General features: G+C 36.8%; 3 protein-coding genes and 2 pseudogenes across 5 annotated transcripts; 3 read left to right on the top strand and 2 right to left on the bottom strand.

The window, feature by feature from the left end:
* The first annotated feature begins 720 nt into the window (after window positions 1-720).
* LOC104747390 (uncharacterized) lies at window positions 721-1,835 on the top strand (annotated as a pseudogene).
* Window positions 1,836-2,060: 225 nt separating this feature from the next.
* LOC104747389 (uncharacterized) lies at window positions 2,061-5,126 on the bottom strand. Of its 2 annotated transcripts, XR_761144.3 has the most exons (7): window positions 4,520-5,087; window positions 3,945-4,180; window positions 3,579-3,837; window positions 2,853-3,032; window positions 2,611-2,766; window positions 2,246-2,512; window positions 2,061-2,151 (listed from the first exon to the last, which is right to left on the bottom strand). XR_761144.3 is itself a non-coding variant. In XM_010469017.3 (6 exons), the coding sequence occupies exons 1-6, from the start codon at window positions 4,547-4,549 to the stop codon at window positions 2,339-2,341; spliced, it is 1,035 nt and encodes a 344-aa protein (XP_010467319.1). In that variant the 5' UTR covers window positions 4,550-5,126; the 3' UTR covers window positions 2,061-2,338. The 2 variants fall into 2 exon arrangements, 1 of the variants encoding a protein (XP_010467319.1); XM_010469017.3 differs by having other exon boundaries at window positions 2,061-2,512; window positions 4,520-5,126.
* A 5,715-nt stretch (window positions 5,127-10,841) lies between these two features.
* LOC104747386 (uncharacterized) lies at window positions 10,842-15,701 on the top strand. Its single transcript, XM_087488305.1, has 7 exons — window positions 10,842-11,370; window positions 11,559-11,616; window positions 11,743-11,823; window positions 11,917-11,952; window positions 12,067-12,306; window positions 12,410-12,551; window positions 12,732-15,701. Exons 1-7 carry the CDS (start codon window positions 11,183-11,185, stop codon window positions 13,235-13,237), a joined length of 1,251 nt encoding a protein of 416 aa, XP_087344431.1. The 5' UTR covers window positions 10,842-11,182; the 3' UTR covers window positions 13,238-15,701.
* LOC104747385 (pentatricopeptide repeat-containing protein At2g15690, mitochondrial pseudogene) lies at window positions 13,842-15,701 on the top strand (annotated as a pseudogene). Its single transcript, XR_015582203.1, has one exon. The product of XR_015582203.1 is annotated as a pentatricopeptide repeat-containing protein At2g15690, mitochondrial pseudogene (transcript).
* A 6-nt stretch (window positions 15,702-15,707) lies between these two features.
* LOC104747384 (calmodulin-like protein 30) lies at window positions 15,708-16,390 on the bottom strand. Its single transcript, XM_087488306.1, has one exon. It carries the CDS (start codon window positions 16,388-16,390, stop codon window positions 15,827-15,829), a length of 564 nt encoding a protein of 187 aa, XP_087344432.1. The 3' UTR covers window positions 15,708-15,826.
* Between the last annotated feature and the right edge of the window lie 676 nt (window positions 16,391-17,066).

The following is a 17,066-nucleotide window of genomic DNA, read 5'->3' as shown; positions in this document are numbered from 1 at the left end:
TAATTGGAAGTCCATACCTTCAAATCAAGATAATGAATTATTATCTTTTACACAGAATTTGATTTAATTTACTATCTTCCGATTGAGTTTCTTTTCAAAAAGATAAAATTTTAATTCATAAACCACGGTCCTAAATCTAGTTTTATATAATAAATAAAAATCATCCACCCCTTATTGAACAACTTTTAGGTGAGTTATATAAGATAAGATTTGCAAAGAGAAATTTAAAAGATAAGATTTTATTGCAAATTATAAATATTTACATAACTATAATTAGTAAATAAACTTATTGGTCTTAATAGTGATAAAGCAACATTATATAACCATATCACCCAAAAAATTAAGATAGATGACACACCTTTCGACAAATGTTCTACACATGAATATATATTTCCTAATAATTTATATTAAATATTAAGAGAAAAGTTTAAAATTGGGATATTATTCATATTTTCAACAACCGAATCCAGGTATATGACAGAAAATCATGTTTTTTTAAGTTTTCATCCATATATAACCAAAGTAAATAAATGTATTTTCAGGGAAATAAATAAATAATTGGGAATTTTTTTCTTTCTAAATATTTAATATAATCTCAAATAAAATAAAGTATATTTTTTTCCTTTTAAATTTAAAGATTAGTTTCCGTTTTTGAGGTTAATATCTTTATTTTCCAATGCGAAATTTATATATATATATTATGGAGGAGCAAACGATATCACATATGCTCTATCTTTCTTTCAGAAATGTCTTCTATTCCAAACAATTTCAATTTTCTTGGTGATGATACTAACAATCATAGTTTTTTCCCCATCCAGATGAACCATAATTCTAATATGGTTAGATCGATGTTCATTAGTTCTGATCACACAAACCATGGAAATTTTTTTCCCTCATCTCCTTCTTTTACTTCTTTTCATAATTCACATGTCTCTTCATCATCTTTTGGATATCAAAATTCACATGTGAGAAACCATATAATGAGTGACAATTATTTTCCTGTCAATAATCATTCTCATCTCACTCGAGTTTCTTTCACTCAAACCATTACAAATAGGTATACTGCTATCATTCCTACTAATACGCTTGACAATGCACAATATGGTATTGAACGTGTCAAACGTGCTATGAATTCTGAAAGTAATATTTGGAATCGTACATTTTCTTCTCCAATTACTTTTGATAAAAAGTGCGAGATTTTGAATCCAAAACCTCTTAATGTCATTTATCCGCGTCAAGATTCTGCATATTCTCAACATTTAGACATGTATTCCTTGTCATCAAAGCACAACCATGACCAACATATTCTCCAAGATGGTCGTTCATTGAAGAAAATACTACAACCAATCAATCGTTTTGAGAAAACTACTGAGAAAAGTGACGGTAGTAATCAAGATGATGGTCGGACACATAGTCTACCATATGAAAAGTACGGTCCATATACATGTCCTAAATGCAATGGTGTGTTTGATACTTCTCAAAAATTTGCTGCACATATGTCATCTCACTACAAAACTGAGACGAGCGAAGAAAGAGAACAAAGACTTCGAGCAAAAAACAAAAGAAAGTTCTGTAAATTAACCTATGGAGTTCATGGTAGGTAAAAGACCAAAACAAGAGAATGAAGTCAAGAAGGGTGAAAAAATCGAGGAAGAAGATTTAAAACATCTTGTGATCATAGAAGAAGAGCTTGTTTAGGATTTTATTTTCTTAAGTATTTCTTTCAACATATTGTATTCAGAAAATGCATGTCTTTCTCATTCTAGTAGTATTTTATTATATATTTGTTGTTATAATTTTCAAACCAAAGTACCAAATTTTCTGATTTGTTATTATTATTTATCTTCTTATTTTTAAATCAAAACAAATCGACTTCTCAAATGTTAGTTTAAAGAGAAATGGTCAAGAATAATACAAATTCTTCTCATCTAATTTGTACGCAAAAACAGAGAGTCCCTTTGTGTCTCCATCAATTCAGTCTACAAAACCAACTGAACATATATATAACCCATCACATATAAACAAATGTGATAAACAATTTCATAGTCAATCAATCAAACTGGCAAATCTTTGTTCTTTGTTCTAATCATTAGAAGCAAATAAGAGGATGAACCAGAACGTGTTCCCGATTACAATAGAACTCTTAGTTCCCTGATAAAGAATGAATCGAATTAAAAACTAACTTGATTAAATCTTGGAAGAAACAGAGATAACTAAAAAAAAAAAGATAAAGACTTGCAAAAACCTGTTCGTGGCACTACCAAAACTTTCCTACAAAGTTGGTCTGACCTTTCTGCGAGAGAGAGGTTTATGTACATCACTCTCTCCTAAGGTTAATTCACCTGCGGTAATCTTCTAGTAGATAATTTTCAAAACCGGTCCCTTTCAGTGTCGTTTGAACCTCTTCCCAGTTTTGTACGTGCTGTGACAATGGACCATGATGAATCTTTACTTGCCTACTCTTTAAATTGAGTTTTGGCACCTTTAGAAACTCTTGGACATCGTCTAGTTTCTGCAAAACGGGGAGAAAAAAAAAACACAGGGCTTAATCAGAACAATATGTGCAGTGAAACTAGTTAAGGAACCTTGAAAAACACAAAATGTTCTCACGGTGCGGTTCTTGACAACATCTTCGTAGTAGAGGAAGATATGGCGAGTGGTATTAAAGTACGCAAGTGCTTTTGAAGTCATTTCTTGAACCTGCTTCAGATCAGGTATCAAAAGACTCGTGTTGATTAATGGCTTATATCGCGCCAATATCTCAGCCTGAAACCCCATTTGGTCAAACGTTTAGTTTCACTGAGAAAAATGTGCAGACACATGCAAAAAAATGAAGAGAATGAGAGGGAAACCTCTTTAGGGGAGTGAACGTGGGACTTGTGAGTACCATTTAATAGCTTAGCATCTCTATCGTAAGAGTTTGCAAGAACTGAAATCATCCGGCGTAAGAGGTTTCTTCTGAAAAGGAAAATAGCAGATACGCCTCGGGTTTTAAAGTATTCTACTATCTCTTCATGGTGTTTCATTAGACCCTGCATATGTTTCATCCCCAACAACCAATCACATTATAATGTAAACAAGATGAAACACAAAATGAAATATGAAGAGTCATGTGAACTAAAATGTATAAAGAATTCACCAACAAACCAAAATATGAGAAACAACAAGGGCAAGCAAACACAGTAAGGCTATTGGAACTCGGTTCTGCTTTTACAGAGATAAGAACCATCAGAATACAATCAAACACAAATGTCAAGGGCGAGAAGTACAAACAGTCAAAACATTTTATCAGCGGTTACACATAACAGCTCTTCCCTAAAACATAGAAGTCTATTCTATCGATCTAAGGCAAAAGATTGCAGCTCTGATCTAAAACCTATAGCTCAGTCCTATACTTAAATTACATATTCTAAACACTAACCAAGTAACAGCATTAGTGACCATCTCATAGTGTAGGATCTGTTCTAAGGACATAAGTCACATATTGATAAGCTCAGCATCTAAGCTATTTTAAACAGTAAGTAACAATTCGGTATAAAGAGACTAGCAAGAATTTTTGTGACATATTAGAACCTTACCTGATTAAGCATCCACTTCAAACCAACAGCAGAGGTGCACTCGTTCTTAGAAGCACTACTCAACCAATCTAAATTATATACTTTGTCCAACGTCTCAAAAATGGTCGACACATTAGCTCTCCTATCTTTAACCGAAAAGATCTCTCCGTTCGAGCTTATGTTAGTATGATTGTTAAGTAAAGTCTCAAACCAGCCGCTACCAGATCTCTGCATCGAGAGAATCGCAAAATACCTAACAGGATTGCAGGCACATTCCTCCCTAACAAAATCCCCCAACCCAAACAATACACACAAATCAACAACACAGGCATTAAAAAAAAACTCAAGAACCAAACTATAAAACAAACAAACAAACACTCTCATTACCTACTATAAGTTTTAGGTTTAGGGTAATGAACATAAGGTATGTCCCAAGGTTCGATATTAGGCTCAGGACACTGCCTCTCAAACACTTCAACGTTCATGAACCCAGCACTAGGGACAACACCAATTTGCTTCAAACAAATGGAGCAAATGTAAACAGCACAGACCATTACAAACACGAGAACAACCATCCTTAACACAAGTGGTGATTTTTTAGGAAGCTTGAAGACAAAACTATCCTGCAAAAACCAAACAAAAACAAAAACAAAAAAAACATTACATTAAAGTCTTCATGTTAAGTGACTTGTTTTGCTTAATTTAGAAACAAAAAACCTTAACTCAAGGGTCAAATAAACAACAACATGGGTATCATTAAATTAGCCTGAAAGAAAAACCAAAAATTTCAAATTCACGCAAGACCCCAGATGTAGAAAGGGTCGATTTTTTACAGGACAGTTCATACCAAACCAAAAGAAAAATCAAGGCTTTATTCAATTTGATTACTCAAAACAAGAAACCCTAATCAGATTAAGCATAAACAAAGGAAAAGCTAAAAGACCCAGAAAAAAAAAAGGTACCTTTGGGATGAAAGAGTGTTCGTCGCCCATGTCTGCTTCGGAACAGAGATAGATAGAGAGAGCAGGAGAGTAAAGAGGAGAGAGAGAAAGATTTAGAAAGGAAGAGAAGAAGAAGAAGAAGAGAGCATTGAATTATTCAGACACCTTCCAGCTAAACAAAAAACACAATAATGAATGAATCGAACGAAACACACAAAGTAGCTTTTTTCTCTGATCAGCCCATACAAAAGAAAGAAAAAAAATTTCCAGAAAAATTAGAAAATAGAAAATTTTCTTTTTAGAAAAACAAAATGATTAGAGAGATGCCCAAGAACGTTGTTGATGTTGCTTTGAATTTACGGATCTCTGTTACAAATAATTAAGATTACTTCTTGGGAAATTAGATGTTTGCACTTACACAGGAGAAAAGAGAAAAAAAAAAAAAAAAAAAAAAAACTTTTTGGGAATTGAAGCGCAAAGTTCGAGACGAAGCTCTCCTTGAGTTATGAAACGGCGTCGTTTTGGTATGATTCCGACATGCACACTATGGCCTCTTCTTTTTTTAAGTTTAAAACAAAAAAAGAACTCTTTTTATATGAATAAAATGGGGTTTCATAAAAGAAGCATCAGGTGGATAAAGAGTATTGTATTAGTATTAATTAACGTGTGACCCATTCCAGATTTTTAGGTTTGACTTATGCTTTTCTTTTTTAGTTATCGGATTCTTCGGATTTTTGGGGTTTTTAGTTTTGACTTAATCTACACAGTTAGCTTTTTCGTTTTCATCTCCGTTTGGTAGTTTTTCACTTTTTTCTCGAGTCTAGTTAAATCGTGAAATGAAATCCGACAACCGACACATTGGAAAGTTGAGTAGAGAGAGACCAAACCAAACAACATAATTAATGTTGGTTTAGATACATGTGAAGATTTTTAGAGGATCATATATAATCATATATTAGAGGAACAAATAAAGATTTGGATATATAAGAATATAAAACAACAACTGTATTGACACTCTACGAAATGGAACACCACAGATAAAATACTAATGTTAACTTTGACCGACAGATCCATTAAGCAAATATGTATGTGGTAGTGCGCTTTGTGGCGACTGCAAGATTTACGAATAGCCAATACATCTTAAAAGATTTTTCACTTTGAATGTACCAAAAAAAAAAAACAAAATGATAACTAAAGGGTGAGGTGCGAAAGTGAAACACCAAATTTGCCACAAAGGTAAATGACACAAATGTAATCATAATAGATTCTTGGAGTTTTCCAAAGGGAATCAAGATCTTAGAGAGAAGATAGATAATTAGCCTAACCACTTATAGGCGACATTTACCACCAATTATTTGTATTTTGCTTATGTTGAAGCGTTGAAGGATCATGAGTACTGTATCGTGATATTCGTGGACAAACAAGATAGGCTTTGGGTGATTTTTTACTTTTAAAAAATTGTAATATAGCAATTGCATGATAATGCCTGTTGGGATACAAAACAATGTCCTATATCGGAAGATTAGAAAATAAATTTCTAATGTATAAGTCAAGACCAACTTCAATTAGTATGAGGCTTTTTGGGAAGAAGACTAATAAGAAAATCCGTGAGGGCTGGACCACTTGGGCCCAAAACAGACAATATCATAAGGGAGTTGGCTTGGGCTTGGAAAGCCCAACAATTCTTCCGATGTGAGGCATTGTTTAAAGAGAGGTTTGTTGGGATACAAACAATGTCCCACATCGGAAGATTAATTAGAAAATAAATTTCTAATGTATAAGTCAAGACCAACTTCAGTTAGTATGAGGACCAACTTCAACAATTGGCATTAGAGCCTAGGTTGAAAAGTGGACCTAGGGGAGTGGGTGTGGGCTCTGCGTTCGGTGTGAGAGGATCTCTCAAAAAGATGACATGATTAAGGGTGCCTCAAGAATACTTCAGGAATAAGGAGGTACCGGAGCCTAGGTACATGGGTTTCGCTGAAGGGGAGGCCAAAGTATTGTGGTACATAGTTTGAGGGGAGGTTTGTTGGGATACAAACAATGTCCCACATCTAAAGATTAGAAAATAAGTTTATAATATATAAGTCAAAACCAACTTCAATTAGTATGAGGCCTTTTGGGAAGGGGCCCAATAAGAAATTCGTGCGGGCTTTGCCACCTGGGCCCAAAGCGGACAATATCATACTAATAGGGGAGTTGGCTTGGGCTTGGAAAGCCCAACAATTGATATCAAAACCTAGGTCGAAAAGTGGACCTAGGGAAGTGGGTGTGGGCTCTGTAGTCGGTGTGGAAGGATCTCTAAAAAAAATGACATGATTAAGGGTGCCTCAAGAATACTTCAGGAATAAAGGGGTACCGGAACCTGAGTATCTGGGTTTCGCTGAAGGGGAGGCCATATGATCGTGGTACATGGTTTGAGGGGAGGTTTGTTGGGATACAAACAATGTCCCACATCGGAAGATTCGAAAATAAGTTTCTAATGTATAAGTCAAGACCAACTTCAATTAGTATGAGACCTTTTGGAATGAAGCCCAATAAGAAATCCGTGAGGGCTGGACCACTTAGATCCAAAACGAACAATATCATACTAATAAAAGAGTTGGCTTGGGCTTGGACAGTGCCTATATAACAAACTCAGACCAAGTTTAATATATATTCTAACAACCACCCAAAAGTATAATAACGCTGTACCGGTACGACAAAAGAAAATCATTGGACCTTTTATAAAAGATTTATAAAGTTTAATTTCTGGACCATTGTCTACAATTAAAAATAAATAAAAATAAAACTAAACATGATATATCGCATTAGCATCAACTAATAATATAAACTGGATCTAAGTCAGAACTGGATCTCTCGACGACCAAGTTCGCCCTAGCCGCCTGAAAAACTAGTTTCTCCGTTTGCCCTCTCCGGTGACCGGTGCTCTTCGCCGTAACTGTGAGAGGGCCCCCCGATGCTCTTCTGTTAGTTTGCTTGACTTTCTTTTCTATTGTCTTGGCTAGATCTGGTGAATTGGTGATGTTGTTAGTATGCTCAACAAGTGAAATGGTCTTCACGGTGAGGTTTGCTCGGCGGTCTTTTGAGCGATGTTCTTCCTCTCCCAGCAGCTTCAAAAGAAGTCTCCTTTGCCTTCGTTAGATCCGGTGTTGTCCTGATCTGAAAGGTGAAGCTTCTCGTTTCTGTACTGGGTTCTTGTTATCTCCATTTTGAGTAAGCTATCCTCGTCCTTCTCCTGCATCTTTTAGCTTCGATTAGGTGTTTAGTGTGGTTTGCAGTTTTGTTGGGCATTCGTTTGAGGAGCTTTTTTGGTTGATTCATGTCCTGATTTTTGATTGGTTTGAGGAAGCGGTCAGAACAGCTATCTCTGTGAGGGATTCTGATTACAAGTAAAGATGATGATGTCGGATCTTAGATCAACGGTTGGTTTGAAGAATAATTGCCATTGTGGTTTGCTTGTGTCCTGTCTCAGTTTTGTTGCTGGTCTTGTGCGTATCTTTGTTACAAAGCCGCATGCGTGGAATGGCTGAGGATCCGTCCAGCTATTGCCTTTCTCCCAGTCCTTGTCTCTTTGTTTCAGCCTATGGCGCTCGGTTCCTTTCTTAGCAGAAGTTTCATGTTTAGTGTCTGGTTGGTGGTAGTCCTCAAAGATTTCAGTCATTGCTTTTACTTGGTGTTCTTGGTGGGTGTTAACTTCTTGGTCATGCGTCGGTCTTGTTATTGAGGTTGATGTTTCTTGAGAAGTTTTGCCTTGCTCCTTGTACTCGCCTTCATGATCTGTTTAGATATGATCAATTTTTGAAGGATTCTAGCTAGACGTAATGGGACGCATCAGTCGTCGTCGTCGCATTTGGGAATGTGTTTTGAGTCTCTATGATCTCCTATAAGTACTCTTTGCTTGCCGGGTTATGATGTCCTTGGTTCTCGAGAGATTGGCTCTCTTCATGATAGGAGGAGGTAGTTGTTATTACGGGTTGGCCGTGGGCAGCCGTGATAAATCACATGCGCTAGTGTTTCAAAAGAAGAAGCTTCTCTGTTATCTTGGTGCTACCATTTTTAAGGTTTTGCCTAGTTACTTCTGTTTGTAGTCTAAGGAGTCGTCCTTCTTCGATTGGTTTGATATTTCTGTTTTGTATTTTTAGTTCAGTCTATGGTTGTCTCCCTTTGATAGGGCTTAGTTTCCGGGGATTGTTCTTCTCCTCCAGCATCGACTCTGGGGACTTTTAGTTGTCCGCCGACTTTAGTTTCCTTCTTTTGGGCAGTTTGTAATCCTACCTTGGTTCTAAAACAAGTTTTAATAAAATTCAAGATGACAAAAAAAAAGAAAAAAAAAAAACATGATATATCGATCACTCAAATTTTTTGAAAACGTCATGGGCGTCCTTTGTATTTGTGTCATTGTGTGTGTCCAAGATTTAATGATCAATCATAAGTGTAAAAATGGCAAAAAAATTATGTAAATTTTAAATAATAGGCTTTGCAATAAAGTTTGTAAAAAAAGAGATTGTTTCAAATACAGTAAGAAGATACATTGGAAATGAAACTAGACAAACTAATCTGAGACATTGACAAAAAAAGAAGAAGTAAGAGGGTCATTTCCTTTACCTTTGTATATATAATTAAAGAGAATGTGTGGATCATGCAAGAAGCAAATTGAATTGAATAAACGATAAACGATGTGAGCTGGTCTTTTACAATTGTATATAATTAACAAAATTTAAGTTGACCGGGACTCTAATATCTTATAATTATTTCAGAATTTTAGATAATCTTTTTTATGAATGTCAATCAAAAGTATAGAATGATAAAACATGTTCAGAATTTATATTTGAAAAAAAACTCATAATTTTGCATAAAATTTAGTGATTACAAAAATTATTGTCGTAGTTTCTACATATCGAACTTTCAACATACCAAATAATTTTTTTTTGCGATAGTCTGGCAATTTAATATATCACGGCAAATTTTTTTTTTTTTTTCAGAGAGGACAAATAACATTAATGTGAATTGTTATGTTATTGAAAATACAATATACAGTATATACAGAAAAACTTATTTAACTATGAGTCCTAGTTTGCTCACATCTTCGACGAAAAAGCCTTAGATAGATATGAATTTGACGCAAACCGCGGTTAAATGGGTCTGACTGGTTCAAATGTTGCGGTTGCGATTGCGGTTGCGAGAGATTGTGGAAGCGGGCGATTGCAGTTTCAAGCATTATTAAGTGTTTTGAACGACTGGTTTAGCGGTTTAAAATTAGTGCATTTGCGGGAGGTTTACGACTGGTTGACCAGCGGGTGCAATAGCGATTGGAACATAATAAATGTGATATATAATATATAAATGTTTAAAAACACCAAAATTTTTATTAAACTTGATTTATAATTAAAATTTATTAAAAAAATACTAAAATAATTATTCAAAAAACAAATAAATTTTATATTGAAATACTTATTCCTTTATGCATTTAGCTTTTCACCAAAAATTTAATCAAGTAATTTGATAAATGACAAAACATATGCTTTAGATCGTAGATCTTTTCTCTTTTCTCTTATCGTGGGTCAGTAGTTGCATCGGTAGGAATGGTCAAGTGAGAGTTGAGAAGAGTCACTGGTGATTTGTTTTACTATTTTTCACGAATAATCTTATTTTCTTAAATTTCTGATGAAATATTATATTTATTTAGATTTTTTTGAACTTATGTGCGATGTTTCATTAAATTTACATCAAGTTTTCCTGATTATTGTTAATTGGAATATTATTTTCTTCTAATTATTTATTTTATATTCTCTGCAATCGTATGCATACTTTATTTTCTCCCATCATTAATGAGTAAAATGGTTAGTTAGAAGATATAACAAAAAAAAAATTCATTATCATTATTTTTTCTAAGTTTTTTATAAAAAAAAAAAAAAATTCCAACCGCAATCACCCGCAACCGCAAATACTTGCAGGAAACAGCTTTTGGAATTCAGTGGTTTAGAGCGGTTAGAAGCGATTAGGAGAGATTGAAAACGTTTTGTGTGATTGGTTCCAATCGCTAGCAACCGCTACCACCTACAAACGCAGCATTTACGAGAGGTAGCAGGAAAACCAGTCAACACCTTTATCAATCTCCATGCTCCAATTTTGGAAATATGGAAGAAGGATCTATGAACCCTTAAAAGTTAAAGGACATTAATCTTCATAATATCTTGTCGCTAATTTATTGTGTACAGTATTTAATATAACTAGATCTCACGTAATTAGGGATGTGACTAGGAATCTGAAGAACATGTAATTAGTCACGTGAGTTTTTTGCTCTTTAAAATGTAACGTTCCTTATATGTAGTAAAAAGATAAGACCTTTTTTTGTACTTCTTCTTGTCGGAAGCGTAGATGGATCAAACAAGTCTCGTTTTATCGTCTTTGACCGCTTACTTCCACGGTAAATCCCATGACGTGGCAAACCAAACGGCGTCGTAAATACAAAACAAAACAAAGGCGCATTATAACCGGCGTTACACTAAACTACGCAAGAGGTAAAATTAAACACACAAGGATCTGACGTGGTTGATGATAACAACCAACGGACCCGTATCCCAAAGATCTCATCTTTCGAGTTTGGTTCACACAATTACATTAAAAAAAAAAAAACAAATCTCATTAAAACAGTTTTGAGCTTCTCGCCGGAGCGGAGCTATGATCGGCGGTGGTAGGGTTTACTGGGGGAAGAAGATGGATGTTGACGGTGATGGTGGCGGATCTAACGGTGTTGTGGTGATCTTTGTTTGGAGTTCGATCAACGAGAACCATCTTTCTAATTTCGTTGATCTTTACTCTTCTCTTGGTTGGAACTCTCTTGTTTGCCGCGCTGATTTTCTCACTGCGTAAGTTCTCTTCCTCCTGTTTACAATTTAGATTTGATTGGCCAATTGAATTAAAAAAAAACTGGGTATGAGATTGTTTTTTAAAATTGTATAGAATCTTGAAAGATTCCATAGTGGATGCTTTTAGATAATGATACTTTGAGAATCTTTTAAAGTGTGTTTTGTAATTTTGTCTCATGTTTTTTCAGGTTTTATCCTGAAATGGCTCTCTCTCTAGCGTTTCATCTTCTTTCTGAACTTGTTGAGGTAAGATCTAAAGTTAATGTTCTGGTCAGGAATGTGATGAGTTCTTATTTTTTAGTTACATGCTTATGTTAACTTGCTTTTGGCGTGTGTGTTACTTACATGTTGCTACTGCTGTTATTTGTTCAGGAGCTAAAGACTAGACCATGTCCTGTTATCTTCCTAGCTTTCTCTGGTGCTCCCAAAGCTTGTATGTACAAAGTTTTACAGGTTAGTTAAAAAAAGGTTTGAACTTTCAGCTAATTTTTTGGTTATCTTATGCTGGTTTTATGTTTTGTTATCTAAAAGTGTTAAACGATGCAGGTGATCATGGATGATTGTGAAGCTCAAATTCATCCGGTGAGAGTTGTCTCCTATACACTAAGTCATTAAATCTCAGCTCATGAGGTGTAGTTATGTTGTTTGCTCCCTCGGTTCAATTTCGACTCATAGGTTGTTTTCTGATTTGTGAAGGATGATAGCCAGTTGGTTAGAAACTGTATCTCTGGACATGTCTATGATTCTGGACCATTGGATTTCACAAGTGATCTGAATGTGAAATTTGCACTACATCCCACCATACGGCGAATGTCTGGGCCTTCAAGACTAGTATCTTGGGTGGCTAAAGGGATCTCTTCTGGGCTGGACGGTTTATATCTTACAAGATTTGAATCCCAACGCAGTGAGTACTGGCACGCACTCTACTCATCGGTTGTAAGTTTTCACTGTCCACTGAGCTTTCTTAGGCTTTCTTAATTTTGGCTTCTCAAATTTTTAGCTAACATAAGATAACTAATTATCCTTGTACTTTTTTCAGGAAATTGGGGCTCCATATCTCGTTTTGTGCTCGGAGAATGACGACCTTGCTCCCCACCAAGTAATTTCAAGCTTCACCCATCAATTGCAGGAACTGGGAGCAGAAGTTAAGGTTGTCAAGTGGAAAAATTCTCCTCATGCAGGTTAGTCATGACATATAACATGTTGTGGTTATGAATATATTTATGATATGTTGCCGTATGCCATCACGGGGTCTCTTAATGGTTAGTCTGTTTCCTAGAGATTGCTATTGATCTTGATTGTCATTGCTACAAAATCTGAGCTTTTTGTGTTTTTTCTTTGCTACTCTCTTTCTTCTTCAGGACACTACACTCATAACCCTATACAATACCGAGCTGTTATCTCCAACTTTCTAGAGAAAGCCATGTCAGTACACTTACAGAAAATCCGGCAGCTTGGAGAAAGAGCTCACACGCATGATGAGATTGAGTTAATATGTGACCTTCAGAAAGTTGCTGTGAAATCTAACCAAAGCTTAAGAAGAGTAGCCACTGGGCCATGTGACCACTTTTTCTTACCCAGCTCAGCACCGTATCAAAGCAACAGCAGCAGCAGCAGCAACGACCCATTGTCGTCTTCACAAGAAGAACAGAGAGAAAGATCCTCCTTCCGCCCACTCCAACCAACGAGCATAAATGCTCACAGCGTTCTCGGGCAGTTCCTATTCGACTCATGTGTTCCAAAGAACATCGAAGGGTGGGATATCAGATTTGCGGGTTCTCTCAACGGCCAACCATATGCAACTTCCTCCTCCCGTAAGAACTCAAATCTTGGTTTCAAGAAATGCGTTTTCCGTTCAAGACTATGAAATCGGGGGAAACTAAGCAAGGTACGGGGTATTGCGAAACCATATGGGAAGTAGTAGAGAGATGTTTTAGAAAGGAAGAGGGATGTATAGGATGCGGAAGATGTAAATAGAGTGATAATTACTACAACCTAACATACATGAGGGATCTACAAATGTTTGTGTGTACAAGTCTCAAAAATAAGTCTCTGTATAGATAGACATATCTGTTAGTTGTTTACACGAAAAATGTGTTAATAAAACACTGTAGTATGTACCACTAGTGTATGTATTATCTTCAGTTCCTCGGACTTCATAGATTTGGTTTATATGTTGAAGTATAAGAGACACAAAGGATTACAAAGACTTTTATACTTCTCACTCACTTATATTTCCATCGAATACTAGTGCGAGAATACATAGAACAGAAAAAAAAAAAACTCAAAAGAAGCTAAAGTTGCAATATCTTAGCCCAACTAGGCCCAAATATAAATCTTATCATATTATTTCTCTTTCGTCTTGCGAATATTCTCATCCCCAATCTTCTTCTTTTTTTCCCAGACTAGGGTTTTGCATTTCGCAGGGTTTTAATCTTTACCATTTCCACAACCACATCCTCCCCAAAAAAATGTCTTCTCTCATGGTGATTCGTAGCGCACGAACCCAAAAGATCGTCACAATAGGTTCTCTTCTCCAAGTACGTTCCTCATTTCCCAGACTCTCCTCTCAATTCCACTGCTCCGGTACCCTAAACTCGCTTCCGATCAGAAACCTCAGCACATCCGCCGCCACGAACGATTACTACCAGAATCCTCCATCTGGATCACCGTCTCAACAACAACGGCCGTATCCTCCACCTCAAAGCTTCGATTCTCAAGGTTATCAGAATCAGACGAAAACTAATCAACGAGTTCCACAAAACCCTAACCAATGGAGTCAGCAGAATCCTCAATACGGTGGGAACAGACCTCAATACGGTGGACAAAGGCCTCAGTACGGTGGTCAAAGGCCTCAATACGGTGGTCCAAGGCCTCAATATCAGAATCAGAATGTTCAGCAAAGTCCTCAGAGTCAGTATTACCCTCCGCAGCAGCAGCAGCAGCAACCACCAAGAAGCTCGAATCAGGTCCCTAATCAGATGAATCAGCAGAGGAATGAGGTAGCTGCTACACCTAGTGTTGAAGAGGTGATGAGCTTGTGTCAGCGTAGGCTATATAAAGATGCGATTGAGTTGCTTGATAAGGGAGCTATGCCTGATAGAGACTGCTTTGTCATGTTGTTTGAGTCTTGTGCGAATCTGAAGTCCCTTGAGCATTCTAAGAAGGTACATGACCATTTCCTGCAGTCTAAGTTTAGAGGTGATCCGAAACTGAACAATATCGTGATTAGTATGTTTGGGGAGTGTAGTAGTGTTACTGATGCTAAGAGAGTGTTTGATCATATGGTTGATAAAGATATGGATTCTTGGCATTTGATGATGCGTGCGTATAGTGATAACGGAATGGGAGATGATGCGTTGCATCTGTTTGAGGAGATGGCGAATCAAGGGTTGAAGCCCAATGAGGAGACTTTCCTTTCTGTTTTCTTGGCTTGTGCTACTGTGGGAGGGATTAAAGAGGCGTTTCTGCATTTTGATTCGATGAAAAACGAGTATGGGATTGCTCCGAGTACAGAACATTATTTGGGTGTTTTAGGTGTTCTTGGTAAATGTGGACATCTTGTTGAGGCAGAGCAATACATCCGTGACCTTCCGTTTGAACCCACAGCTGAGTTCTGGGAAGCTATGAGGAACTATGCTCGTCTACATGGAGATATCGATTTAGAGGATTACACTGAGGAATTGATGGTTGATCTTGACCCTTCAAAGGCTGTGACCAACAAGATTCCTACTCCTCCACCCAAATCATTCAAGGAAACAAATATGGTTGCTAGTAAGAGTAGGATCCTTGAGTTCCGGAATCTGACATTTTACAAGGATGAAGCGAAGGAGATGGCTGCAAAGAAGGGAGTGGTTTATGTTCCAGACACACGATTTGTTCTGCATGATATCGATCAAGAGGCTAAAGAACAGGCTCTACTCTACCACAGTGAGAGGTTAGCAATTGCTTATGGTATCATATGCACACCACCTCGGAAGACCCTCACAATCATTAAGAATCTCCGTGTTTGTGGGGACTGTCACAACTTTATCAAGATCATGTCCAAAATCATTGGTAGGGAGTTGATCGTGAGAGACAACAAACGTTTCCATCACTTCAAAGACGGTAAATGTTCTTGTGGTGATTACTGGTAGAGCAGCGTTTTATGTGCCTTTGTTTCGGATCATGTATAGCGCTCTAAGCTCTTGCCAGAACTCTGCTAGCAGTTGGGAATGGAATAGTATTTGCTACGCTGTAACAAATTTCATCTGAGCTTTTACATGAGTTAATTCAGTTTATGTACTAACTTTTGAATAAGTTCATGCTTTATATCTAAATTATTGGTCTTATCTGGATTCTGGAAGAACATTGGAGATTATGTCGATTCAAAGTTACAAGATTTCATGTTTTTTAAATTGGATTGAATGAAGAATGATATTTAATTACAATAACAGAGAGAACGAAAGAGGTCTATTCAGACGATGTTGAAAGACATCATCCTCATGAACTCTTCCATATTAACCAATCCATCTCCATCTGCATCAACAGCTCTCACCATCCTCTTGCAGTCCTCTAAGCTACATCTCTCCCCAAGCTTCCTTAGAACTGACATTACTTCCTCTGCGCTTATCTTCCCGTCCCCGTTTAAATCAAAAGTCCAGAAAGCATTGCGTATATCGGAAGACCTAATCCCTCCGCTTCTCTTGTATGCATCAGTAAACTCTCTGAAATCAATAAACCCATCACCATCCAGATCCACGGCTTTAAAGATCTTGGGCACGTCGTCGATAACCCTCTCTTGTCCTAGCGCTCTCAGCACTACCTTGTACTCAGTCTGAGATATTTTTCCATCACTGTCCGTATCAAACCTGTTGAAAACACGTCTCATCTCATTAACGGAAGGCTGAGAAAAACCTCCTGGTCCGGGTGAAGACAAGCCTGATGATTGTCTGTCCCTGGAGAACATCCTTGAAGGCTTCCTCAACATCTTGTTCTTAGAGAGCTTGTATTGCAGCTCAAGAAAGCTCACGTTTGACATGTTTGATTTGAGATTACCAAGTTTTTCTTGGGAGAGGGATTCAGGGAAACTCTTCAGACCAGATCCCACAATTTATATACTGCAAAAAGATGATTCCTTTGGGGGAAAACAGAGAGAGAGAGAGAGAGAGAGAGAGAGTCTTGGCGTTGAAGAAAGAAACCTTGCGACTTTATTCCATGGCAACTTAGGTTTCATGTTGAGAAAAAGATTCGGTAAGGAAGAGGATAAGATTAACAAGGAACAAGGCAAGGCAAAGGTGATTCCTTTATCACAAGAATAAGAATCTGATACCATAATTGTCTTGTTGCTATACAAAATTGTGTCCGTCCAAGTTCCAACTCATCCCCTACTTGTTTTGATGTTAGTTTAACGTTAGAGAAATCACTTTGGTATCAAAAGCTAGATACTAAACTCCATCCCTACCTTTATTTTTGATATGATCACAGCCAAATATGACAAATCCAACAAGATGTTGAAAAAAGGACAGAGGACAGATCCTTATAGGAAACAAAGTTGAAAAATAAAGCATAGATCCTCTAAGACAAGACCAAAGACAGCTTACAAGATTTTTAACCTCTAAGACAGGACCTACCAAGAAATTCTGCATAATTTAAGAACCATGTAGAGCCAAGACTGAGACTAATATAAACCAGGAATTGGTAGAACATCTTACACA

The sequence above is a fragment of the Camelina sativa genome, chromosome 15, assembly GCF_030686135.1.
Source record: "Camelina sativa cultivar CO46 ecotype springtype chromosome 15, ASM3068613v1".
In the NCBI taxonomy this organism is placed as follows: domain Eukaryota; kingdom Viridiplantae; phylum Streptophyta; class Magnoliopsida; order Brassicales; family Brassicaceae; genus Camelina; species Camelina sativa.
Note: the sequence above shows the minus strand (reverse complement) of the source record. Positions and strands in the feature narration are given on the sequence as shown.